This window comes from Cydia amplana, chromosome 16 (assembly GCF_948474715.1).
Source record: "Cydia amplana chromosome 16, ilCydAmpl1.1, whole genome shotgun sequence".
Taxonomy (NCBI): domain Eukaryota; kingdom Metazoa; phylum Arthropoda; class Insecta; order Lepidoptera; family Tortricidae; genus Cydia; species Cydia amplana.
The window spans coordinates 13,949,660-13,977,430 of NC_086084.1; the positions used below are offsets into that span (position 1 = coordinate 13,949,660).

Sequence of the window (27,771 nt, forward strand, 5' to 3'; positions counted from 1 at the left end):
AGTTATGTCATCGATACTAAGTACCTACTGGTTTTCGTGGTCATATCTGTTCTTCGTACTGTTATTTTTGTCTTTATCCTGTTTTAACGACAAAATTCTTCAGCCATTCTTCAAGTAACTAACTCTTGAAACTCTGCTTGCCTAGCGCAGCTGAACAATTTATTGTGTAGTACTATTATGTACCTGTAGACTTGCTATACCTATACACTTTATCGAGGAAATAATCTTTAATAGAAAAAAACCGACTTCTCTAACTACTAGCCTGGACCCACTTAACGGCGCTTATACTTTATTTGGTAATATGTATACATTTTATGGTAATCATAGTGGTTTGTTTAGTTTAGGTATCATAGTGGTTTTACGGATCAAGGTCCGGGTCCGTGTCCGGATCCGGGTCCGAGTCCGAGTACGGGTCCGAGTCCGAGTACGGGTCCGAGTCCGGCCGAGGCGGGCCCAGTCCAAGTCAAAATCGAAATTCAGAATCACAAAACGTGTACTATGCGTCGTTCAAGAGTTCTGTTCTGATCATCATCAGCAGTTCCGCTTCATCAAATGCCACAGTTTGTAATGTAAATGCTTGATTTTCTGATGAAAATATATAAAATTATATACGTATGCCTTTAAGATTTGAGGAGTTCCCTCAATTCCTCATGGATCCCATGTTCAGGACTTGAGATTGACATAAATGTGCCTTAAAACCTAACGTGCTTAACAAACATAACGAAAAGGACAAATCGTTGAATCGTTGAAGAGTTCCGTTATGATCATCATCAGCAGTTCCACTGCATCAAATGCGACAGTTTTTAATGAAAATGCTTAATTTTTTGATGAAAATACAAAAATCTCTATATGCATGCCTTTAAGATTTGAGGAGTTCCCTCGATTCCTCATGGATCCCATCATCAGAACTCGAGCTTGACAAAAATGTGGCTTAAAAACTTAACTTGCTTAACAAACATAACGAAGAGGACAAATCGTCAAACGTGTACTATGTGTCGTTGAAGAGTTCCGTTCTGATCATCATCAGCAGTTCCACTTCATCAAATGTCACTTTTTTAAATGTATATGCTTGATTTGTTGATAAAAACACAAAAATCACTATATGTATGCCTTTAAGATTTGAGGAGTTCCCTCGATTCCTCATGGATCCCATCATCAGAACTGGGTTTTGATAAAAACGGGACCAATCTGTATGCATATACATACAATCAAAAAAAAATTCAAAATCGGTCCAGTAATGACGGAGATATGGAGTAACAAACATAAAAAAAAATAAAAAAAATAAAAAAAAACATACAACCGAATTGATAACCTCCTCCTTTTAGATTTGGAAGTCGGTTAAAAATGGCTGCCCCGTCTGATTCACGTCTATTTATTAATTGCTATGCTATAGCAAGGTTAATAGGTTTTCTTTTGTTACCCATTCATACTAATCTATTTTTCATAAGATTTGGCAGTCTAATACGTAAATAAAACCATTTCAATTATTATTTACAGAAATAATTTATTAGAGAGCTTATTTCATGTTCATAACATACATCAGAAGCACGGATGGCTATCGCTACATTATATCTACGATATTATTTAATTTATATTACTGACACTTCCACCCTATTGTATCACAATCCATGCTCCAGTTCCTGTTTCAATGCCGATTGATTTAAAAATTACCTTTTCACAATCATTGAGTTCAAAATTCGGCATCGGCGTTCAAAACTAGAGCGTATAATTCTATGGCACTTATTCTAAATTAATAATGGTAACCCGTTTCGTCAAAGCTAGGTGGCGCTCTGGCTCCAACAAAAACTTCTCCTTTTCCGGCGACTGACGAACTCTGCGCTGGTTTAAAGGCGGTGTTGCTTTGGAAAGTCGAAGCAATGGAACTATCCTGACTAGGGTTGCCGAAGCTGGGTTGCTGACCGAACGCACCTTTGCAACATGTACTTGTGTTTTCTTGACCAAAAGGTTTGGGAGTTTCGGCAGCAGCGAAGCTTCCTTGAGATGGTCTACGCTGGAATTGATTGCTATGATGTTCAGTATGATGCGCTTGGTTGAACTGCTGTTTTACTGGATTAGTATCGAACTCGTCAGTGGATTCCTGAGTTTGAGCGCTGAACTGATCAGTTTGGGTAGCTTGGCCAAATTGGGGCTTTGGACCTAACAATGTTGATTGTTGGGACTGTGAGTGCACCTGACCAAATTGGGGACGGGATCCGTAGGTATTCTGCTGAGCTTTTGCGCTTTGACTGAACTGGGTGGGTTGAGGTGCGAATGATTCAGATGTAGCCTGTTGAGATGAAGTGGTAGACTGTCCGAATTGAGGTCGGGATCCGAATTGGTTGCCTTGTGACATCTTGCCGCTTTGACTGAACTGGGTGGGTTGAGGAGCAAACGATTCAGATGTAGCCTGTTGAGATAAAGTGGTAGACTGTCCGAATTGAGGTCGGGATCCGAATTGGTTGCCTTGTGACATCTGGTCGCTTTGACTGAACTGGATAGGTTGAGGAGTGAACAATTCAGATGTTGCCTGTTGAGATGAAGTCGCAGACTGTCCGAACTGAGGCCGGGATCCGAATTTGCCTTGTGAATTTTGACTGAACTGGGTAGGTTGAGGCGCAAATGGCTTCGATGATGCTTGAGCTGAAGCGGTAGACTGTCCAAATTGAGGTCGAGATCCGAACTGATTGCCTTGTGGAGCTTTAGCGCTTTGACTGAACTGAGTAGATTGGGGAGCAAAAGTTTGAGAGTTAGCTTGAGCTGAAGTGGTAGACTGTCCAAAATGGGGTTGAGAAGTAGCTTGAGCTGAAGCAGTCTGTCCGAATTGGGGTTTAGGTTCAGCAGGTTTCTGAGCGCTTGGCAATTTAGTTCCGAACTGTCCGAAGCCATTTTCCGGAGGTGGCAGCATCTCCGCTGGCTTGGTGTATTCGTAAACCTCTCCAGTATACTGCAGGTTCGTTACAGGTGCTTCTGTCTTGATGTCGTAATCAAGCTTGATCTCTTTCACTTCTTGCAATGGCTGCTGGCTCAAAGGCTTAGCCGACTCGAAGTTCTGTTTTTCAAATTGGGTCGATAGAACTCCGCTGGACTGCGATTGGGATGTGGGTTGCGCACTGAAGGAAGGCTTGCTGGGCTCAGGTGAAGAAGGACGGCTTGATGGGAAGGATGAGTGTTGCAACTGTTGCCTGGAGTGGCTCGAATGCTGACCGTTGAAACTAGGAGCTGATGTAGGAGCAGTAAAAGGAGAGGCAGACGCTTGTGTGATCCCATTGGTAGCTGAAGCAATAGCGTTACTCTGGAACTGGTTATCTGACGGAGTCGATTGAGTGGGGAACGAAGGTCGCCTAGACGGACCTTGACGCTGACCGTTTTGCGAGGGGAAAGCAGTTGAGGGATAGTTTTCTTCTTCTTGGGGAGCTTGAGAAGACGATGGCCGTTGGGTTACTCTATCAAACTGATTAGCCGGCGCGCTTGAAAACCTCGAGGCTGACTGGGGCGAATTAAAAGCTCTAGAAGGCTGATTGTAGTAATAAGAATCATCCTGAGCGGTGGCTTGCTGGGCGAATTGAGGTCTCTGAGTGCTGGGAGAGAATTGGTTATCAGCGTTTTGAGGGAATTGGTTTTGAGAAAATTGAGGGCGCTTGCTACCAAAAGCAGTCTGTTGGGTGAACTGATCTTGCTTGCGGGGTGCTTGGGTAGGGAATCCTGACTGAGTATTCCTATTTCCACCAACTGGACGGTTGTTAGAGTTTTGAGGTCTAGACTGAGGGAAAGATGGAATGGTCGGTTGAGCAGGCGCCTGGGAGGTTTGAAGATGTGAGTTTTGTGACGCAAAGTGCGACTGTCCGATGTGATTAGGCTGGTTATTGAAATCAAATGCGTTGGTAGAAGGCGCTGAAGATTGAGGTGACTGAGCATCTTGAGGACTAGTTTCAAAAGGTGTAGTCAATTCAGTATCAGGGATAGAAGTTGCATGTTGAGAGTTGAAAGAGGCTGAAGCGTGGGCCGATAACTGGTTACGGCCCTTTTCGGAGGCAGCGTTTACCGCGGATCCAAACTGCTGCCTATTGCTTTGAGAAGGGAAGCGGTTTCCATTTTGATTGATCTGATTTCCATTAGTGCTTTGTTTGAAACCGTTGAATTGGTTGTTAGTCGGTCTTGAACCGATAGATTGAGAAGTTGGTCGGTTCTGTTGTTGGGCATGGAAATTTTCAGAACCCTCACTCGATTCGTGTTGGAAGCTTGAGGGTGAATCGGCATCTGAACTATCCGTGTTAGCGTTCTGTTGCCTTTGATTTGTCTGTTGGAACGGAGGCAAATAGTCGTTTCTCGATCCCAATTTGTTACCGCCGTTGTTTTGGAAGCTTGTGAACTGGTTCACTGTTTTGTCACCGCCTTGTCTGTTGGGGTTGAAAGGCTCGTTCTGAATGTTCTGATTAATGAATGTGCCGCTTGCATCGACGTCGGTGTTCCCAGTGCCGGCTGATGGCCCGCCATTCCGTTTACCATTAGCGCTGTCACTTTCCGCGTAATCGCCTCCCGCATTGTACTTCTGAGCGTCGTATAAGCCTGTAAATAAAAAATGAAAGTTGTTAACCATTTGTCAAGCGGTTGACGATATATCAGTCGGCAAATACATTTATCACGGCACAATGGTATAATGCTGAGCTGTCGCGTTACGGATTTTGTCAGTGATTTTAAAGCGATAATGAATTGAGTGGTTACTTATTTGTAGAGGATTTTTATCATTGTGTAGGGTGTAGGAAAGCGAAAATTGAATTAGCAAAAGACATTCAATAATGCTAGTGACTAATTAATAGATGCCTCATTACAACAGATTGTGTTATACTGGTACTATATTTTGAATGGTCTAGGACGTAATTGTAGGCAGATTTAACGACTCTTTGTTTTAGTATAAAAGAAACAATTAACATGCGTACCTAAGTCCAGCGTTGTTAAAAGAATATACGTATTTAACCTTTTAAATAATAATAAAAAAGCTTTGTGCTTCATAAAACTCAAATTGGAAGGAAAGAATCGCGAAGTACTAATCGGAATCGCGCTTCGAAAGTTCCATACCACCGTATTCTTTTTAGCTATTTTTAGCCATTCGTTATTGATTACTTTTTAAGAAATAACCGCCAAATGGGAAACGTGTTCGTGAAACAATTGAAACACGCCTAAAAAGGATTTAGATAATACATAGTTAAGCTTGATTCATTGAATTGTATGCGAAACTATTGAAAAGACGATCGGATAACAGTAAGTAATTAATTATCTTCTAGTTTCCCGTCTTACGTTTTTTAGAATTTCTAAGCATGTGGAAGCTTTCCGCACCTACCTACTGCAAAAAAAATAAGAAGCGCATGACGATTAAGCTTTTTTTAAGACGTGTACTTAAATTAAATTTAAGAAATAATTCAGCTCACCATCATCAACAACACCGTTAGCCTCGTCCCTGGCGTTCTGCTCCAGGGACTTCAGGATCTCGTCCGGGATCGGCGGCGGGGTCGGCAGGTGGTCGCCCCTCGGCTGGTACCCGCCCTCGTCGGCCGTGTACGTCACCGTGTACACCTTCCCGTCGTCGCCGGTGTACGAGTAACCGCCCTGAGCTTGGACGCCGTTGGTTGCTGTTGCGGAATTCAAAATAGTTTATTGCACTCATTCCTAGTACAGTGGCCTGCAATAACATGTTACACAACGAAGGCCGCAAAAATATCTGACGCAACCTTATTTGCAGAGCCATAGTGTGTCACATATTTTTGCAGCCTTCGAAGAGTAACATATTATTGCAGATGACTGTACAGTCACCGTACGCCATTGTTACGCCATTTAGGGTCCTAGCTAAATTGGTTGTTCCATACTTACGCTATGTAATGTCCAATTTGGCTAGAACCCTAAATGACGTAACAATCACGGAGCGTGACTGTACGAGTAAGTAGCTTGGGTCCCTGAGTAAGTGATTGGATAGTTTTTATTACGGAAATAACCATATTACTCAGACAAAAAGCTACGAATCTAAAATTAACTCTGTCTATCTGTTACCTCTTCACATGAGCCAATATATTAGATATATACATTTGGTAGGTATGAAAATTGATTGAGTCGCGGGAAAACACATCCTACCCACTCAGATTATATCAAGTGATTGAAAAAAAAAATAGATTTTGCAAATAAATTGCATTCCTAGTTTTCACACCGTAGTATTTTTATTGGTGCCAAAATATCCTGAATTTACCTTTAGTAGAGTACAGTTTTGAGTAGGTATAGCTACCTGTTCCAGTCTCTTCAGCAGAAATTCCATTGTCAGTTTCAAAGGCGTAGTTGAAGCTCTCAACGCCGACTTCGCTGTCGAACCTCAACGTGTTGGAGGCGCGTTCTTGAGCCGCCTGAGGTCGCTCTGGTCTCGAATCTACAAATCCTTGAGATTCCCCAGAAATTTCTACACCTTCAGGTGACTCTCTTGCTTCAAACTGATCGGAATCTTGTGAAGTTTGGGAAGCGAATGCGGAATTAGGACCGAAGCCTTGAGGGAATCTGAAGCCAGCCTGGGCGCCTCGGAAGGCAGCCTCGCCCACTTTAGAGGCAGTGGAACCGTAGGAGTCACGGGCAGCGCCGAGGCCAGTATCTTCAGATCCTGAAGCGCCTCTGGTTCCTAAAATTTGAAAGATTGGCTAATGAAATGGAAGATAAATTATTATTATGCGAGTTGTTTTATGGTCAACATGCTATTATAAATGACGCGTTACGTGTCAGGAGAAATGAAACAGAATTCGAGAACTAATAACATAAATCAAAAATAAAAACTGCTTATGAATGAAGAAAACTAAAATGAGTTGGAATTTTATAGCTTCTGACAAAATTACTTATTATTAGTAACTAGGAAATGAAGATGTTGATGTAACTTTTATTAGGTGCTGATATAGATGAAAGAGTGCATATTGATCCAGTTGTCCCGGCCAAAAGCAGAGGTCAGGTATCTGAGGTAATGCATATCCGTACCCCTGACAAGGGTAACATAGTATTTAGCGAACAAACCTGCAAGAGCAGGTCAACAACTACTTCAGAAGCTTCCCTTAGGAGCAGAGTTGTGGAAAGAGTTAGGAGTATGTAATGATGCTGCACTGCCTCCTGCAGCTCTGGTCAAGCGGGCAGCTGATGTAAAGGTTCCATTATAACTACGAGGGGTATTCAAAATATTCTCGGTATGAGAATGAAAACAAACAAGTACGAAAAGTTTGATATTTTTATTTTTCAATATACTCCCCCCCTATGTTCATACACTTAAAAGATCGATCAATTATTTTTTTTAATCCCTCGTAAAAATATTTTTTATCTTTCGTGTAAAAATGCTCCTCCACTGCCGCCTTCAATGCTTCATCGTCAGAAAATTTATTTCCACGCAGATCCTTTTTAAGATTGGGGAGCAAAAAGAAGTCGCTGGGGGCTAAGTCCGGACTATACGGTGGGTGAGTAACAGTTTTAAACCCACGTTCAACAATAGCTGCCTTGGCAATATGAGCAGTATGGACGGGGGCGTTGTCATGCAGAAGCAGAATACCTTTGGTTAACTTTCCTCGCCTCTTTTCTTTAATTACATCCTTTAATTGACGTAGAATGTTAGCGTAGTACTGTCCTGTGATATTTACACCTTTTTCTTTATAATCGATTAGTAATACTCCTTCACAATCCCAAAATATCGTGGCCATGACCTTGCCAGCTGAAGGGATGACCTTCAACTTCTTGGGATGAGCTGAACCCTTAATGTGCCACTGCATGGACTCTTGTTTACTCTCTGGGTCATAATGATGAACCCAGGTTTCATCTCCAGTAACTATTCTTTGCAGCACCTCATCAGGATTTTCACCGCACAGGTCAATAAAATCGGAACAACAAGCTACACGCATGTCTTTTTGAAGCCGAGTCAGCATTCGCGGAACCCATCTTGCACTTACTTTTGACATATTAAGATGGTCATGTATAATATCATGTACGGTACCAATAGAGAGATTGGTTACTTGTGCTATAGATTTTACCTTCACTCGACCATCTTCCAATATAAGTTTTTCCACTTTATCAATATTTTCTTGTGAAGTAGCTACTACAGGCCGGCCAGGTCTAGGGTCGTCTTCAACACTCTCCCTTCCACGTTTAAACTCGCTTGACCACTTTTGAATGGTAGATAAAGAAGGAGCAGACTCACGGTAAACACAATCCATTTCCTCTTTTATGGTTTTTTGATTTTTACCCTGTTTTGTCAAGAATTTTATCACGCATCGATGTTCTAATTTAGTTAACATTGTCAATTCGCACAGGATGTTCATGTTTGTTCAGCAATTGCAGAAAAACAAAAGACTATCTCGGTTCGAATTATACTTTTTTTTAATGTCAATGAATAAACCTTAGCGGCCAGTAACGAAAGAAATTTTAGAAGAGGTCGTAAGATATCAATACCGAGAATATTTTGAACGCCCCTCGTAGACAACGTACCTGCAAGGGCAGCGTCCACAAACACACCCTGGAAGTCATTGGTGTAGCTCCCTTTAGGAACCGAGTTCTGGCTGAAGGAGTTGGGAGTCTGTAGTGATGCTGCACTGCCTCCTGCAGTCCTGATCAAGCGAGCAGCTAATGAAATGTTTCCATTATAACTAGACAACGTACCTGCAAGGGCAGCGTCGACAACCACGCCCTGGAAGTCATTGGTGTAGCTCCCTTTAGGAGCCGAGTTCTGGCTGAAGGAGTTGGGAGTCTGCAGTGATGCTGCACTGCCTCCTGCAGTCCTGGCTGATGCAGGAGGCAGGTAAGTGCGGTCGAGCTTGGCTGCGCCGCAGACCGCGGCCAACGCGGCTACTATTAACTGGAGAAAAGTTTTCTTTAGTTTACTTATCCTCTAGTCCCACGGTCGTAATACTAGTTCTATTTACATCCAAATTATGAATGAGATAATTTGTCCTAAAACTTATCATTGGATCAAATCCTGTTTGCGTTCAAAGTTAAAGGCATTTCTTGATCTTCAATCTTGAATAACTGAGTTATTTAAGTAAATTTCTGAATTAATGTATTTGGTACCTTGGATATTATTGATTTTTTTTGTACATGATTTTTGACAAAAAAAATTTAACATGACTGCAAATATTTGAAACCAAGTTGAAATTTAAATATCCCTTTAGCGTCACATGCAAATTATGTAGCTATTTTAGAGTTTACTTATTATATAAATTATAATAATTTAGTCAAATTATTGAAATTATACTTTTTGATATTATTATGCTCCTTGCAGATAATTTAATAATATTTTGCATGTATTTTTTAAATAGCTATCAAAATCAGAAAAAAACTGGCCAAGTGCGAGTCGGACTCGCGCACGGAGGGTTCCGCATCATCAACAAAAAATAGAGCAAAACAAGCAAAAAAAACGGTCACCCATCCAAGTACTGACCCCGCCCGACGTTGCTTAACTTCGGTCAAAAATCACGTTTGTTGTATGGGAGCCCCACTTAAATCTTTATTTTATTCTGTTTTTAGTATTTGTTGTTATAGCGGCAACAGAAATACATCATCTGTGAAAATTTCAACTATCACGGTTCGTGAGATACAGCCTGGTGACAGACGGACGGACGGACGGACGGACGGACGGACAGCGGAGTCTTAGTAATAGGGTCCCGTTTTTACCCTTTGGGTACGGAACCCTAAAAACATTAAAATCACTGATCCTGAATAAGTAATCAATTATTCACATTTCGAAACCGTTAGCCACCATTATTAGATAAGATCCGCATGTTCCACTTAACAAGCCCGATGGCACAAATCCCTGGATGCCATTGCTCAAAAAAAACACTTGTCAAATGATTGATCACCGCTTCCGTAACAAATGTATTACCAAATTCATCTCTTGTGCCGAACTAACTCCCGAACCAGCTCCTATGAGCGAATCCCAGATACTGATGGCATAAAACGCACCACATTTGGTTTATATACATCTTCAAAAGTCGTCTAAAAAAACGTGCTCACGAATTCTAACAACATTATCTTTGCAGCTACTTCTTCGAATATCCTCAAATGCTATCAGAAATCATACTTTATTGCTTAGCCTTAAGATCTAAATTTAAAAGCTTTGTTTCGAAAGTGAACGGATAAGTTTGTGAAGATGCACACTGAGATCCCAAGTTCAAGTAGCGCAGTAATGTTTAAATTTAATTGGGAATGATGTTTATATGTTTACAATGTTGTCATTATATATTTTGGGGCGTCGTGATCTATAAAAAGGGCAAAATAATATGTTCTTTTTATGGGTAGAATCGGAATTTGACCATTGGTGTTATGAATAGAGTAATCAATACTTCCGAGGTGGAGAACCGAACGTTTGGGTATAAATTTTCACGAGTCGTCGTGAGGTTACGCTAGGTCACGTCTTTTATAAGTTAATTCTAATCTAGTTTATTTGCATTCATTCAAACGTTAATTGTAAGTCAGGTGAGTACCTATCATCGTATTCAATATTTGAACTGAGGAAATATTAAAAAACCATAAAAAAATATTCGTTTTTCCGCCTCCTCCGTTTCCTGTAAGACAAATTAATATTTTAAAAATACTCGGGATTATGTTTCGATTGAATTTAATTTAAATCTATATCATACATAGATACTGGGCACTGGGCCAAAAATGTGCATGTAAGTAAGTATCTTTAACATTCCTAATATTCTTAAATTCTGTCCGACATGAATTTTAATTTCAATATTCAATGATCTGTAATTTCAACCTACCTATTAAACTTCTTTTAAAAAAATGACTAGCTTAAAGTATTCAGTGCCAAGCTATAAATGTCTGAAAAAACAGTTTCGTTCCAAAGTTCCACACGCTTTATTACTATAAAAGTAAATATGAATAATTAACATGACTCGACCTAAATCCTCCTAAAGAGGCATCGCCGCCCCAAACTAGGATCTGATTGTGCTAATTATAGCTATCAAGCTATCTAAACATTACAATGGCTTGCGAAACAGAAACAAGCGATTCGAATGATTAGATCGAAGCAAGCCTATGTGTGTGTTATGTTTAGGGGTCTCAAATATGTGGTGTGTTTTTTATACCTTTAGAAAGTATGAGCAGACAAATCACCTTATCGTAACCGATTACCGTCGCTCATCGATCGCTCGTCGTCGTCGGATACCTGTGACACCAGGGGTGTAAGTATATTGCCGGCCTTTGAGATGGGAATACGCGTTTTTCTTGAAGGTCTGAAGGTCTTATCGGTCCGGAAATATTGCAGGCGACAGTTCATTCCACCATTCAATGGACAAGGCAGGAAGTTTCTGGACAAATGCACAGTTGAGGACTTCCAACCCTAAGTGGTTTTGTTCCCAGTGGATGTTTAGTTTTTTTTTCAGGAGGTTCGCAATTTGTCGCGATCTTAGTTTTTTATTGTATGTTCCCTGATTTCTCAAAGACGGCTGGAGTGGTTTGGGAAACCGTATTTTTATTTGAATGAATATTTGGTTCGATTGTCATTAATAAGTCAGGGTCTGATGATGGGCCCCTGGAGAAATCCTATTCATCATCTTCCTCGCGTTGTCCCGGCATTTTGCCACGGCTCATGGGAGCCTGGGGTCCGCTTGGCAACTAATCCCAGTAATTGGCGTGGGCACTAGTTTTTACGAAAGCGACTGCCATCTGACCTTCCAACCCAGAGGGTAAACTAGGCCCGTTTAGGGATTAGTCGGGTTTCCTCACGATGTTTTCCTTCACCGAAAAGCGACTGGTAAATATCAAATGATATTTCGTACATAAGTTCCGAAAAACTCATTGGTACGAGCCGGGGTTCGAACCCGCGACCTCCGGATTGCAAGTCGCACGCTCTTACCGCTAGGCCACCAGCGCCAGCGCCAGCGCGGAGAAATCCTATTGTGATTTCGATATCTTGTTTGCTAAATTGATGTGTATTTTTACATTATCTATTATTGTTTCCCTGCGTGATTATTCCATATTTTCCATATGACAAGTATGTTTCTAAGCATACAAATTTCAGGGTTCAGATTTCATAATACATTGCATACGTTAATTACGTTGCGTACGTAGCGAGGGCTCAGTTTGTCCCTACCTTTAGTTACCTACCCTTGGTGACATCCTTGATTATAGTGCTGGAAAATAAGACGACATTACGTGACATCTGGATGCGGATTCACCAAAAGAAAGTAATAAAACACGCGCATTTCATGTGCTGAAATCATAGAATTATTTCGGAGCATCGATTGAAGACAAATATCTCCAACAAATACCTTAGAGCGTATAATTATGCAATCAAAACTGAACAAGCGATTAAACATTGGGTTGGGTGTTACTCGTCCTGCTCACAATCATATTGTTCTCTTCCGACTTTTTACATGCTTTGTACAATAAGTACAATAACGCCTATAATTATTTTTGCAGTAAATAACACCTCTAATTATTTGATTGCGCTGACAGCTTTATGTTTTGCATCCTACACCATATTTTGATCAGCTGTCATTTGGAAGGCGGAAACAATGAAAGTGACGATTGTAACCTGTTATTTACACCCGAGTAGGTATTAAATACGCTGGAGGACCTACCACAAACCTGTCACCATGGGGTCGGGGCGATACGCCCCTAAGTCTAGTTAATATTAAGTTTTAATTTGTAATTAGGTATTATCTGTAGACTTTAGTGAATAATTTAATTTTATTCTACAGTCTAATAGTTTTATTTTATTTTATTGTAATTTTATGGAAGCGATTTCTAGAATAAAACAATTTCATTTCATTCATTTCATTACTTAAATTTACGGGTTTAATAATTTTGTTTGTCTTGTAGCGTCAAAAGTACCTACTCACTCAGCTGCAGTTTTTGACGAAAACCCGTCGATGGTTTAAAACCGTAGCTGTGTTTTAACTTTAACCCAACTACGGTTTTTTCGTACAAAAACTTTAATTTATCATAAAGTTTTATTTGTTGCAGTAAATAGTAGATTGTTAACCAAGGGATGAAAGGCACCCATTTCTGTCGAGTTAGTTTCGTCTGTAATTATTTTAATGTTTTTTTTATAACATAACTACGTGCGAAGCCGGGGCGGGTCGCTAGTTACCCGGCTTCGCACGGGTTAACAAATTATACATAAACCTTCCTCTTGAATCACTCTATCTACTAAAAAACCGCATTAAATTCTGTTGGGTAGTTTTAAAGATCTAAGCATACATAGGGACAGACAGACAGCGGGAAGCGACTTTGTTTTATACTTACTATGTAGTGATTTAGTCCAACTAGTCATTTCATTCAATTTTATAATTCGTCCACCAAAATCATGCACTTGTGTAATAAGTAGCGAATCACGTATCACACCATAAACGGTATGATTATACCATTTACCAACTAATCATCCCAATTAAATATTAAATCGTGATACAATTCCTGTTTAAAAAGGACGTAAACGACAGAGCTTTTATATTAAAACGCACCATTTTATACAATGAGATGACGATTGAGATTCATTTAAGATGATTATGATAATCTAAATCCTGAAGCCACATCGTGACATGTTTTAGGGAGTTATTTAGTCAGCAATTTTGATGATACACATGTTATGGTTTATTTTAACATAATTTAGATGGCATATCTCGCGAGACGTAGTACGTAATGTCTGGCGTCTAAAACGTGGGGGCCTAGCCAAGCTGTCTAACTTATAAAAGTTACATTGACGTTAGTTAAATTGACGACCGGTCTGGCCTAGTGGGTTAGTGACCCTGCCTGTGAAGCCGCGGTCCTGGGTTCGAATCCCGGTAAGGGTATTTATTTGTGTGATGAGCACAGATATTTGTTCCTGAGTCATGTTTGTTTTCTGATGTATTTAAGTATTTGTATATTACATACATCGTTGTCTGAGTACCCACAACACAAGCATTCTTGAGCTTACCGTGGGGCAATTTGTGTAAAAATGTCCTATAATATTTATTTAATATTTATTTATTTATTTATTATTATTTATTTATTTACATTAGTTACCTAAATGCTGCCTGAAGCGAAATCTTATCGTACATCGTATCAGAAGGCGTTTAATTAAATTAAATTATCACGAGTACAACAGCAACACCCTTAACTGATCATCGTACGACCTTATGTCCTTACAATAAGGTTTATAATTGACAGTTTACAGCGTGGACAATGTACTCGTACCTAATCCAATTACTCGATGGCAAAACGGTCGATGACAAAAAACAGCCAAGTGTGAGTCGGAACTGCACACCGAAAGTTCCGAATACCTTTGAATCTCAAAGGGCTCAGTGAACATCAAATTTATTCGTAGGTACTTATTTTTTCTTAAAAATATTGTCTTCGGGTACCTACCGCGATAGTTTCTCATGAAATAAAACTATTCTTAACGGATTATAGTTTTTCCTCAGTCACCCGTTGACCACCAACGCTGTAAAATTCAATATACGCGATATAATCCGTTTTAATACATTTATTTTATTTTTTCTTCGTTAGATTTGGATAAAATTTAGCTGGTTTGAAGAGCTCCGCATCCTAGGCGGAATAAATCCGAAAAATATATATAAATACGAACGAAAAGCTACGAAATACTCGTATAGGGACAATCGCATATATGTAGACCCCGTTATCTTGTCGCACTGACATTGCTTTTCCGTAGAGCGTGAATGTTTTTTTATTGACTATCTAAATGTCGATAGTGTAGAACTGTAGAACTTAAAGTTATATGCAACCTCGGAGTTTTTTTAGCACGGTAAGACTAAGGAGAGCTATGGAGTCTTTGTTAACATTAAAATTAAGTTCATACTCATACTCATCCTCATTAATTAAGTACAAGTAAATTATGTACAGCTCTAGACCTAATAAATATCAGCGATCATCACAATAACGAAATACGTAACTATATATTCATGACATAATGTGACATCTGATTTACTCATACACATATTTAGGTAAAGAGGTTTAATCATAAGTGGCCTATCACTTAAAAAAGTACTTAAGACATGCAACCTATGATTATAAACATTGGTAATACGTATTCGACATATTAAAACGATATTCCATAGATATTAAAACTGTTTATTATTCATTAAGGTTGATATAGAGCTACAATATTTTAGAATAGTTATGCGTTACTCTTCCTTACGTCTACAAAACAGTTCGTTCACACATAATGGGCAGTATAAACGTCGTAAGTCGCATTCATGGGCATCATTTTCAAGACACCAATATCAATATCTTAACAGTAATTATAGTATGTAGGTACGTTAAGTACTTAAATAAAATATTGAAGCGATGACACTGCAATATGGGTAATATAATAATATTAACATACACATATACATATTATATTATTGGGCATCATTTTCAAGACACCAATATCCTTATCTTAACAGTAATTATAGTATGTAGGTACGTTAAGTACTTAAATAAAATATTGGAGCGATGACACTGCAATATGGGTAATATAATAAAAAGCGGCCAAGTGCGAGTCGGACTCGCCCATGAAGGGTTCCGTATTTAGGCGATTTATGACGTATAAAAAAAACTACTTACTAGATCTCGTTCAAACCAATTTTCGGTGGAAGTTTACATGGTAATGTACATCATATATTTTTTTAGTTTTATCATTCTCTTATTTTAGAAGTTACAGGGGGGGGGACACACATTTTACCACTTTGGAAGTGTCTCTCGCGCAAACTATTCAGTTTAGAAAAAAATGATATTAGAAACCTCAATATCATTTTTGAAGACCTATCCATAGATACCCCACACGTATGGGTTTGATGAAAAAATAATTTTTGAGATTCAGTTCGAAGTATGGGGAACCCCAAAAATTTATTGTTTTTTTTCTATTTTTGTGTGAAAATCTTAATGCGGTTCACAGAATACATCTACTTACCAAGTTTCAACAGTATAGTTCTTATAGTTTCGGAGAAAAGTGGCTGTGACATACGGACGGACAGACGGACAGACGGACAGACAGACAGACATGACGAATCTATAAGGGTTCCGTTTTTTGCCATTTGGCTACGGAACCCTAATATTAACATACACATATACATATTATTACTTTTTTATAATATAACATTTAATTAAATATATGTAAACAGAATTAATTACATATAAGTAGTCTAAGTATTTATAAAACGATTCGGACGAACTTAATTAATGAGGATGAGTATGAGTATGAATTTAATTTTAATGTTAACAAAGACTCCATAGCTCTCCTTAGTCTTACCGTGCTAAAAAAACTCCGAGGCCTGGTTATATGTCACTGATAATTTCAAACCGCCGATTTACATTCGGTTTGCAAGGGATTGCGTCTGTCAATGTGACATGCAGTTGCAAGTAGGTAAATCATTTATCTAAGTTTATTGCTTCACGTAAGACCAATGAGGTTATCAACTTATTTTTAATCAAGAAGTTTTCATTGAGATTGAGCATAGACTTAAAACGCGAAAATTCTATTGCATTATATAAACATCGATATCGAGATGGTCGGTAAAAAAATCATTCACGCTCTACGGAAAAGCAATGTCAGTGCGACAAGATAACGGGGTCTACATATATGTATGCCCACAGCAAATATGCACTCTAATTATGTAGGTTCTAAATCGCATTAGTTTTATTACATGATATTTTAACATAAGTTACACGAGTTTTGGGTAAAGAAAGATTATACGTGGCTGAGTCATTTGGATTAAAAAGGGATCAAAGCTCCACTCACTTCCGATCTCAACGGAACCCTAGAAAGTTAATCTCAAGGAAAGCTGTTGAAACAAACCTGTTAAAGTCATTGAACTTGGGGTAAAAACTAATGCAAATATTTAGTATTTTTATTTTATTTTTTTATTTTAGGCGCCAATGATCTGTAATCAATAATAACTGTACATTGCCTGCATTATAATTATACAAAATTCATAGGCCATAAACATAATCATTAATCAAGGTGACGATTGTCACTACACATAGTATAAAACAAAGTCGCTTCCCTCTGTCTGTCTGTCCCTATGTATGCTTAGATCTTTAAATCTACGCAACGGATTTTGATGCGGTTTTTAGGGTTCCGTACCCAAAGGGTAAAAAACGGGAACCTATTACTAAGACTTCGCTGTCCGTCCGTCCGTCCGTCCGTCTGTCAGCAGGCTGTATCTCATGAACCGCGATAGCTAGACAGTTGAAATTTTCACAAATGATGTGTCTCTGTTGCCGCTATAACAACAAATACTAAAAATAAAATAAAATAAATATTTATAAAAAGGGGGCTCCCATACATCAAACACGATTTATTTGCTCTATTTTTTGTCGATGGTGCGGAACCCGCCGTGCGCGAGTCCGACTCGAACTTGGCCGGTTTTTAGGGTTCCGTAGCCAAATGGCAAAAAGCGGAACCCTTATAGATTCGTCATGTCTGTCTGTCTGTCTGTCTGTCTGTCTGTCTGTCTGTCTGTCCGTCCGTATGTCACAGCCACTTTTCTCCGAAACTATAAGAACTATACTGTTGAAACTTGGTAAGTAGATGTATTCTGTGAACCGCATTAAGATTTTCACACAAAAATAGAAAAAAACAATACATTTTGGGGGTTCCCCATACTTTCTAATATCATTTTTTTTCTAAACTGAATAGTTTGCGCGAGAGACACTTTCAAAATGGTAAAAAGTGTGTCCCCCCCCCCTGTAACTTCTAAAATAAGAGAATGATAAAACTAAAAAAAATATATGATGTACATTACCATGTACTCTTTCACCGAAAATTAGTTTGAACGAGATCTAGTAAGTAGTTTTTTTTAATACGTCATAAATCGCCTAAATACGGAACCCTTCATGTGCGAGTCCGACTCGCACTTGGCCGCTTTTTAATAGATAGAGTGATTCAAGAGGAAAGTTTATGTATAATTTGTTAATCCGTGCGACGCCGGGGCGGGTCGCTAGTTTACTAATAAATGCCAGTCATCTCTTACTAAACGGTCGTAAGTTATTTGAAGCCGTAAGTTAGTAATATAGGTACAGTCGCCATCAGATATATCGGAGCGGCTAAGGAGCTCACAAATATCTGAACACGCCTCTATTGTCGGCGTTAGAGTGCGTGTTCAGATATTGTGAACACCTTGGCCGCTCCGATATATATGATGGCGACTGTACATAAACAGGAGTTGAATGTCAAATTGCAAAACGAACCTAAACAAAATCAACCTAAAATAACGAATAAGTGGACAGATATAGCACGAACAATCACACAAACGTTCAAAAGAACTTAAAGAACTTGAAACAATCTATCCACTATTGTCTGTAGTAATTAAAGAAATAATAGCAATTAATAACCAAAATATGTAAAGTATCTCAAATCATCCCATATCAACCGATAGTGCACTCGAAATATCGTGACCATATTGGCGTAGAAGGTTAAACCAATCACAACATTAAACCGTAATTAGTCAACTAGATACATTTCCAAAGTGGTCTTTATTTTAAAGACGAAAAGGTTCTAAAGATAGTTAATATGAGTTTTTTAACTGCAAATTCATGATCGATCAGTTTTTGAAGCCATTTTTCATATAAACAGTAATTAGAAATGACAGGCCATCGAAACAGAAGGTGCTCGTAATGTGTGGACAAACCAGTTAGGATGAGCTCTCTGGTGCTGGCTTTTGGTTGGAGATAGGGGTTTTCATTGGCTGGCCGGTTTTGATGGTGTAGTTGGTCTGTGGAAAGTTAGACGTTCTGTCAAATTACTAATGCCCAATGGCCACAAAAGCTTTTTTTGTGAATTATGTTAAGTATGCGTTTCATAGTCATTATAAGAAATATTATGTCAGTACACTATTTAATCGATTGAAATTGTTATAACTGTTATAAGGATGTCAAATAGTTACGACAATCGGAAAGTAGGTTGCGCTAATAGGTCTCATAACTTAAAAGGGGACAGTATCAGACAGTTTCCGGAAAAATAGCCAAGAACACCTGGGGCCCGTTGCTCAAAAGCTTGTAACTTGAAATAAAAGTGGAAGTCCCTTTCTAACGAAAGCTGTCAAAAGTGACATCCGCTTGTATTACAAGTTACAAGGTTTTGAGAAACGGGCCCCTGGTTGTTTGTAAGGAAAATAGAGGTAAATTCGTAAATTACGTATTTCTAATATTGTCTGCGGCAATGAATTAAAGTAAATCTGATTGCAAGGGTCGGGTCACATCTTAGATTACATCTGTCCAGACCAGATAGAAAGTTAGTCAACGCGACACCAATTGATCTGACCTATCAGGCAGTGGCTTCCTTTGAACTTGATTGCCACCATCATCTTCCTCGCGTTGTCCCGGCATTTTGCCACGCCTCATGGGACTTCATGGGAGCCTGGGGTCCGCTTGGCAACTAATCCCAGGAATTGACGTGGGCACTAGTTTTTACGAGAGCGACTGCCATCTGACCTTCCAACCCAGAGGGGAAACTAGGCCTTATTGGGATTAGTCCGGTTTCCTCACCATGTTTTCCTTCACCGAAAAGCGACTGGTAAATATCAAATGATATTTCGTACTTGTCCCGAAAAACTAATTGGTACGAGTCGGGGTTTGAACCTGCGACCTCCGGATTGTAAGTCGCACGCTCTTACCGCTAGGCCACCAGCGCTTCTGAACTTGATTGGCACCGGCTAGCGGCTTGCCTAATTTCAGACCATTTTTCTTATAACTTTTCTTTTAGCTCACGATTAAGAGGAAAGTCAAATAGGCTTCGGCCTTTTTTTTCCGCGATTACTGTAAGTATATTTTGTATTTGTATACTTTTTAATACGTTCATAAAATAAAGCAAGCAAGCTAACCTATATTAATAATTTAAATAACAGGAACATAATACGACCTTTTTCAATACGAATTCAACATAATACAATGCCTCAAGGGCCTATTTTAGATTTAAGCTAGTTTTTAATTTCTTTTAGTAATACCACTGTATATATCTTATTTGTAAATAAACTAAACTTTTCAATACAATCATAGTAAATTTACAGTCTGTTATTTCCCAAAAAGTTTTAAGTCATAATTTATTGTTTGCCTACATTTTCGTTAGTCATAAGTAGTGATAATATGACAAACAATACATTATGACTTAAAACTTTATGGGAAACAAAGGGACCCCTTATTCTAATTATTATTTTAAGTCTGGTAGGCAATACCTGTCTCGTAGCTCGTAGTTCGTGCACTCCCATAAGCTGAAGCGATGGCGATCCGATAGTATGTCTTGGCCTGTTTTTGTCATTTCATTAATAAATCATTAATCACCCCATGACCATAACCCATCATCATTGTTTGCGCTTGAAAAATTACTTATTTTATAACATCTATTTGTTATGTCATAAATGTATTGGAAATAATTAATCTCAGGCTCAGTTCATGATTTTGGTTGTATTGTAGTAGTATAATAATAATGTAGGCATCTGTTTTTTTTTTCCATTGCTATTTTCTCAAACCAGGGATGTTGCGAATATCCGCATCCGCATCCGCAACCGCGGAACTTCCGCATTATTTTCAACATCCGCATCTGCATCCGCATCCGCATAAAATCGATGCGGATTTAATGCGGATGCGTATGTGGAACAGGTCGGTACAGGAACGCTTAGCATCGGCGTAAGTGCTAGACTGCTAGATAATTTAGTCATTAGCCAAAAAACCTATTAGAAATTAGCAGTCAAGCGTGAGTGGGACTTAATGTACGGAACCCTTGGAACGCGAGTCCGACTCGCACTTGGCCGGTTTTCTGAAATAAAAATTACTAAAATGTAATATTTGACGTGTTCTATGTACCTATCTTGACATCCGCATCCGCATCCGCGGATGTCAAAAAATCGGCATCCGCAACTAGACGTGTGCGCCGATTAAAAAATGATCGGCGGCGGCGTTTGCCAAAAAATCGGCGGCGGCGGCGTGTTTTCGGCGTGAAATCGGCGTGACCTTGACTTTCAGGTTTCATAAGAAAAATCATTAAATTGTTGTTTTTCTTGAAAATTTGATCAATCCAGGTTGCTGGTCAGTGAACTACGTATAGTTTTGAATAGGCTGTGAGTAAAATAGGGTTTGTAAATGAATATAGGATAGGTATAATAACTTGAATTCCCTAGTAACTGGCTTGCAATAAGGGGTTACCTGATCCCATTGACCTTCGATCGGTAACCCTCCATTTTCTCATGGTTTCCATGGTTTTTCGTATCATTTAAAAATGTTGTACTTTAACACAACAGAAATGCCCTTGAAATTTGGCATAGTGACACATGACACAGTGGACTGCTATGGCTTCCTTTTAATTGTTTTTTGGCGTACAAGCATCAGGCTCACATTGCTGAGGATCGCGACCACATGTAATTTGTTTCCATTTCGTGCGGTCATAAGCCGTGTGACTTCACGGTGTAGACTGTCGCAAGCACGATTGCTATTCATTCGGGCTAAATTCATGTTTTTTTCCGATTCATGTCCGAAGAATCTAAGGGCTTACCAGCTCACCCATAGCATGTTGTGAAGAGCTGCGTGGCGATATTGAGCTCTCTGAGAATGGAGGGGTTTGTTTTTCTAGCTGTCCAAGGTATACGCAGCAGTATTCGTTAACACAACATCTAAAAAGTGCCAACCTTTGCCACTTCACACTTTTTGAGGCTCCATGTTTCGCAACAAAGCAACGAGTGATAAGAAAATGTTGCTTCATTCATTTACAGCTTGCAGATTTCCGCGGGGCAAGCATTTGCGCTATTCGCCAGAGAGACAGTGAATCTACAGTGTTGTCAACTTGTCACTCTGCCTTTCTCTTTCTATTTCTCGAAATTTTTGGCACACGACTTTTTTAGGAAACTCAGGGTCTTGAGAGTTTTCGCACATCAATGTTCTCAGATTTTTGCTGGACTCTACTACATGAGCCCTGTATTTTCGTTGTCTAGTTAATTGTAAGTCTTTTCATAATGGAGCATTCTGCCTTCGTATGTGAGGCAATGTGAATTTACAATTAACAGGATAAATCCTACTTCATATTATCGTTTCCTTATCTTTCTTGACGGTGAATACTTAGGATTACTCAGTTACTTTATTAATTGGTGTGTCAAATAGTTTTTGCAACTGGCTAATCTGTATCATTTAATTAATAATTGATGTATATTTGAGAACTGTAAAATATATAATACATAAAAAGCAGGTGTCTCAGGGTTCTGTGTATGCTCTACGGCATATTAAACGATCCAGCGATACCGGAATACCTGCGGTCTAAATTCCAGTTTGTTACCGCACAGCCAGGCCGTGAGCTACGTTCCTCCCGAAAACTCACTTTGTCAGTTCCATTGTATCGCTCCGGATCCATGACCAACTCCTTCACCGCACATGCGATTCGTCTTTGGAATTCCCTCCCTCTCGAAATAAGGCAAAGTCAGACCAAAACTCTGTTTAAAATCAAGTTGCGCAGACATCTTTTAGAACATTTATGTTTAATATTAAACTGTTCGTACTCTTAATTTTTCTTGCACCTATTACTGCTTGCTCTGTTTGGCCTGAGGGTTAACTGGTAGAGAATGTCTTCTGGCATTAAGTTCGCCTTTTGTATATTTTTTTACTGTGCAATAAAGTTTAAATAAATAAATAAATAAAAATCCATGTTGTAATTCAAATACCAACTTGGAATAGCTAATTAACAACACTCAAGGTCACGCCGATTTCACGCCGATCATTTATCGGCGGCGGCGGCGTGGCAAAAAAACCCGGCGGCGGTGACGCGCCGGCGCGGCGCACACGTCTATCCGCAACATCCCTGGCTCAAACTAATCATCAAAACACAACTTTATTGTCAAGAATCTAAGTGCGGTTACAGACTTGCGTTTATTTCGTGCGTTACATTTCCCTACATTTAAAAGATAAAAGATAAGATAATAGTTATTTACGATACAAGTGCGAAAAAGAGGAAATTCAAAACGAGTGGCGAATTACCTAATATTCGCACGCGTATCGTATGTTTTACAGTACATATGCCCGTTTAAATATCTGACATAGCACCGAAAAGTGCTTATTTACGCACTAGTGCGGGAAAGTAGCGCCATATGTACTGTAAAAGATATTTTATTCAAGTAGGCATTATTACAATGCGCTTTTGAACGTCAAATATTTAAAGTTACACCGGCTCCAACCCTACACCACTGCCTCGAGAAGATTTATAGTAATTTTCGATACAAGTGCGAAAAAGAGGAAATTCGAAACGAGTGGCGATAAATTAAAACACGACCGAAGAGAGTGTTTTAAATCGACACGAGTTGCGAATTACCTATTTGCACGTGTATCGAACAACGTTTTACAGTACATATGGCACTTTAAAGTTTCGACATACGCACGAAAAGTGCTATTTTACGCACTAGTGCGGAAAAGTAGCCCCATATGTACTGTAATAGTTATTTTCGATACAAGTGCGAAAAAGAGGAAATTCGAAACGAGTGGCGATAAATTAAAACACGACCGAAGGGAGTGTTTTAAATCGACACGAGTTGCGAATTACCTATTCGCATGTGTATCGAACAACGTTTTACAGTACATATGGCACTTTAAAGTTTCGACATACGCACGAAAAGTGCTATTTTACGCACTAGTGCGGAAAAGTAGCCCCATATGTACTGTAAAATATTTTAAATCCCACTCAATTGGAGAAGGGTATCCCAATATGGGACCGGCAACAAACTCGGCGGGACATATCTTTTCAAAACATTATTACATCTTATAATTAACATGCATTACGAGTAAATAAGAAAAATACAATTTAAATTACTATATTAATTTGGTCTATACCTACGCGCTTACACGCGCGAACGCGTACACTAGTCTGTAACCGCCCTAAGAGCGAATTCAGAAGTGTTATTTGTTATTTTAAATGTCAAACTTCTATGAAATTATGACGTTTAAATAACATTAGTTTGCGCAGTCTATCAATATCGCTGCCAATTTAGTTGGGTCGAACCTGGGTCGAACTCTGTCTATAGTTGGCCAAACCGATTTATCAGTCAGTAAGCACCAGGAAAACTATACTCATCCTTTTCTTTTCGGTGCTAGTACTAGTATAAGACATTAGACAAAGATAGTATGATTCTCTCTGTCTATGTTTGAAATGAGACAGTCCTTATTTGACAAACTATAGATGGTCAACCAAATCTTGGCAGTAGAAAAAGGCGCGAAATTCAAATTTTCTATGAGACGATATCCCTTCGCGCCTACATTTTTCAAATTTGCCGCCCTTTTCTACTGACAAGATCTGATTGACCAAGTATATATGTTGATTGTATGTAATCGGATATTATATTGTATATTTGTGAAGTAATTAATTCCATGTCTCGTTGTCAAACAAAATGACATTATGACAGGCTACCGTTGTAACTGTAAAAATTAGATTGTGTCACATTGATATAATTTGCCATTTATTCAATGGTTCGGTGAACTCTACATTTTTTAAGCAGCAGGTGTTTCGGACCGTTGTCTCTAGGTCAATTGACAGCTGATATCGTTCAGTGTTTAAATTTTTTCTTACGTTTGATAGATGACAAGTTCCGTGCACAAAAGGATTCTAATCAAAATAAAACATGAAGGTACCTACCTAATGCAACAGAAATTATCATCATTTGTTTTTAAACCGCAATCTAAAGCATAAAATGACTATTACACATATAAAAATCAATTATATCTACGAAAACCTGGATCACTTGGTGGAAAATTTTTGTCCCGTAGAAATTTAAAAAACCCGTTAACAAAAAGTTTTGTAAAATTGGAGTAAACTATAATAAAGGCAGGTAGATCGACATATTCAAAGCAGAATCATTTTGTTAAGTAATAAAGTGAACCTGCTAGATTTTTTAATGTTTCATGTATCACGGGTGTTACAATACCAAGATAAGAGTTAACGATGACAGAAACAGTTTGATGCAACCGACCCTAAGCATTTAAATTCTACTAATACAATTGAAAACGAGTGGTCAATTCCAAATTTCTGTCGCTCGTATTTCAAAAATTAGCATTTCGCCGTTTTCCACCGATTTTCGAGTGACGAAATCGAGCGTTCGAAAATCGACCCCCAGGGGGCCGATTTTTGAAATTCGACCGCTCGATTTCGCGTATTTCGTTCAGTAATATCTCCACTAGTAGTCATGTAAATTCTACTAATAGAATTGAAAACGAGTGGTCAATACCACTAGATTCCCAATTTCTATCGCTCGTATTTCAATAATCAGCATTTCGCCGTTTTCCACCGATTTTCGAGTGGCGAAATCGAGTGATCGAAATTCAAAAATCGGCCCCCAGGTCGGATACCCCATGAATGTAATCAGCCGCAAACGCATCGCTCATCGATGACTGCGCATACGCAGGTCAGGGTTCACTGACATCGCCTTGGCTGCACACTTCCGCGTACCTTACGGGGTATATTCTCGAGGGCTCGACACTTGTGGATCATACAAAAAACAGTGGTTGTAGTTGCTATAACTAAGCCAAATTTTAGGATCTATCAAACGGTCATTGAGAAAAAACGCATTTAATCGATTTGCAAGGCCGAAGAGATCCCATAAGTGCTCCGTTTAATAAGGAGCACTATAATACGAGTATGCTGTATCAACTTTTACAGTACTGTTGTTTACCTCTGATTGCATTTATGGGCCCGATTCGGATTTTGAAATAGACATCTACTAGATATCTTTTAGACGTCACCAAGATACGAAAACGATATGTTTAAAATCTAACCTGTCAAATTTGACATTTCTGCGATTCTGGAGATACCTATACTCTTGAACGATTTCCACAAGATATGACTTAGAGATCCAATTCACATCTAATAGATATCTAACACTAATATCTAATAGTAAGTCGGCCAGGGGGCCTCCAACACTAATCGATGTGACTGGACAGTATACTACTGACGAGTGGTATGGTTGTGTTCGGTAGAGTTTACTGAGTACGAAATAAGAACTCGTCACTTTCTAAGACTGTGGAGGGGATAACTGTGACGTCACAAAGATGGCGGTCCCGGGTTTCAAAGTTTAGATAATTACTCGGCAAGTTCTTATCAGATTTTAAAAAATGAGGTATCCTATAAAAGCTGATAAAATGTAGAATAAAACATGTGTAGGGTTTTTGGTATTTAGCATACCTATTTAATTCGTTTTTAAAGTTACGGGTAGTTTGAAATAAGACCTAGCATACCTACTTAATAAGTTTTTAAAGTTAAGGGTAGTTTGAAATTGAAGACTGTTATTGGTTGGGTATAAAAAGAAAGACACTTGGCGGACAGCTCTCTTTTGGTTGTTGAGTCCTGCTAGCGAACGGTTGTCATAAGACGAGATTATTGTGAATTGGAATAAGACAAGAAAATAAATGATAAATATCTTCAAGGTGTTATTATTTTTACACTTCAGAAGTGTGCAGAACGTAAGTACACGCCTACTGCTATTACTTATTGATTTAGTGAGATAACTGATAACATGACCCTTATTCTGAGCTTGGAGATAATTAACTATACGAAATTCTAATGGATTACGTAAGAAATATGGTACTGGTAACATTTTTATTTAATTTAAATGAGTACCTGCATCATTTATTAATAATATTATGATGATTATGATTATAGGCTATCTAATTGCATATCAGTTAAACTTAGGTTAGTTTGACCCATAAATGTAATTAAATGGACATAATATCAATGTGTAATCATAAGAATATATGCGTCAGTTTGTCGAGAATTCAAAGTATTTAACCACCATGCCACCGACAGCTAGGCATAATAATGTTCAGTTAACAAAATCAAGTACACGTGTTCTTCTTAATAAGTAGATACGTGACTGTAGTTATTAACTTCTTTGCTACTTACTTACCCACACACATGTGGGAATTAGGCAGAATATATCAACACGTGGGTCTTGATATGTGTTGGTTGGAGTATTCAAGGGTGCCTTAATTTTCATTATTTCTTCACTACGGCGCATAGTTTCAGAGATAAATTGATATTTATGATTTATAACCAGGTCTCGCAATTTAATTGAAGATTTTGAGTTTTGATTTTGATCCTTAATGTTAAAATTTGTGGAATATAAGTAGATGGCTTACTATGCAAACGGGGCATTGAATTTTCAGTCATTTTTTTTGCTACGACGCATAGATTAAACATTATTTTGTCATATAATTCCTTTATAGTTTATAAGGTATTATGATATAGTATATAGGTATATGTAACACCGGATACTTTTACGTTTCATGCCGAGTTGTTGGAGAATATGGCTGACGATGACTCATGATGATCAACGGCGCTTGCGAACACCAGAAGCCTCGGTCTTCGCGAAAGGGAATGTAGCTGGAATAACAGCGGCAGTGAAAAAGGAATCCAGACCGAAGCAGAGTCCTGTTGTGAAAGTCAGGAGTAACCCCGCTTCGACAGCCTTAGCGAGAGGCACGCGCCACTGGACATCAGGTCATGTACACCTACTTTTACTATTATATTATGAATGAATTGATATGGTAATGTGTGTTAGATACCGTGAATTGCTTGACTTCATCTCGTTCATCGACATCTAGCACATATAACATAAGTATAAGATGAATATATTGCCAGAGGATAAGTTGAGAAAAATAAATTTGATGAACCGATAGAAACTATTACTGGTGTACCAATTATGAGAAATTTTTGCCTAAATATGTCAATGCGATATAATAACGCGTATATATCTTATCTTACGAAATAATAGATACGATCTATGAGTGGTTCTCAGCCGGTCAGGCCTTTGACCAACTTTTGTGATT

The 27,771-nt window shown here is 38.7% G+C and overlaps 2 protein-coding genes across 2 annotated transcripts in view; one reads left to right on the forward strand and one right to left on the reverse strand.

Annotated features, from left to right (window-relative positions):
• LOC134655105 (probable protein BRICK1-B) overlaps positions 1 to 27,771 on the forward strand; it is a 321,261-nt gene that overhangs the window by 207,668 nt on the left and 85,822 nt on the right. The window lies entirely within an intron of this gene.
• Positions 1,716 to 10,051, reverse strand: LOC134655128 (uncharacterized). The gene is made up of 5 exons (XM_063510588.1): positions 9,878 to 10,051; positions 8,655 to 8,854; positions 6,272 to 6,645; positions 5,427 to 5,627; positions 1,716 to 4,566 (listed from the first exon to the last, which is right to left on the reverse strand). Exons 1-5 carry the CDS (start codon positions 9,884 to 9,886, stop codon positions 1,751 to 1,753), a joined length of 3,600 nt encoding a protein of 1,199 aa, XP_063366658.1. The 5' UTR covers positions 9,887 to 10,051; the 3' UTR covers positions 1,716 to 1,750.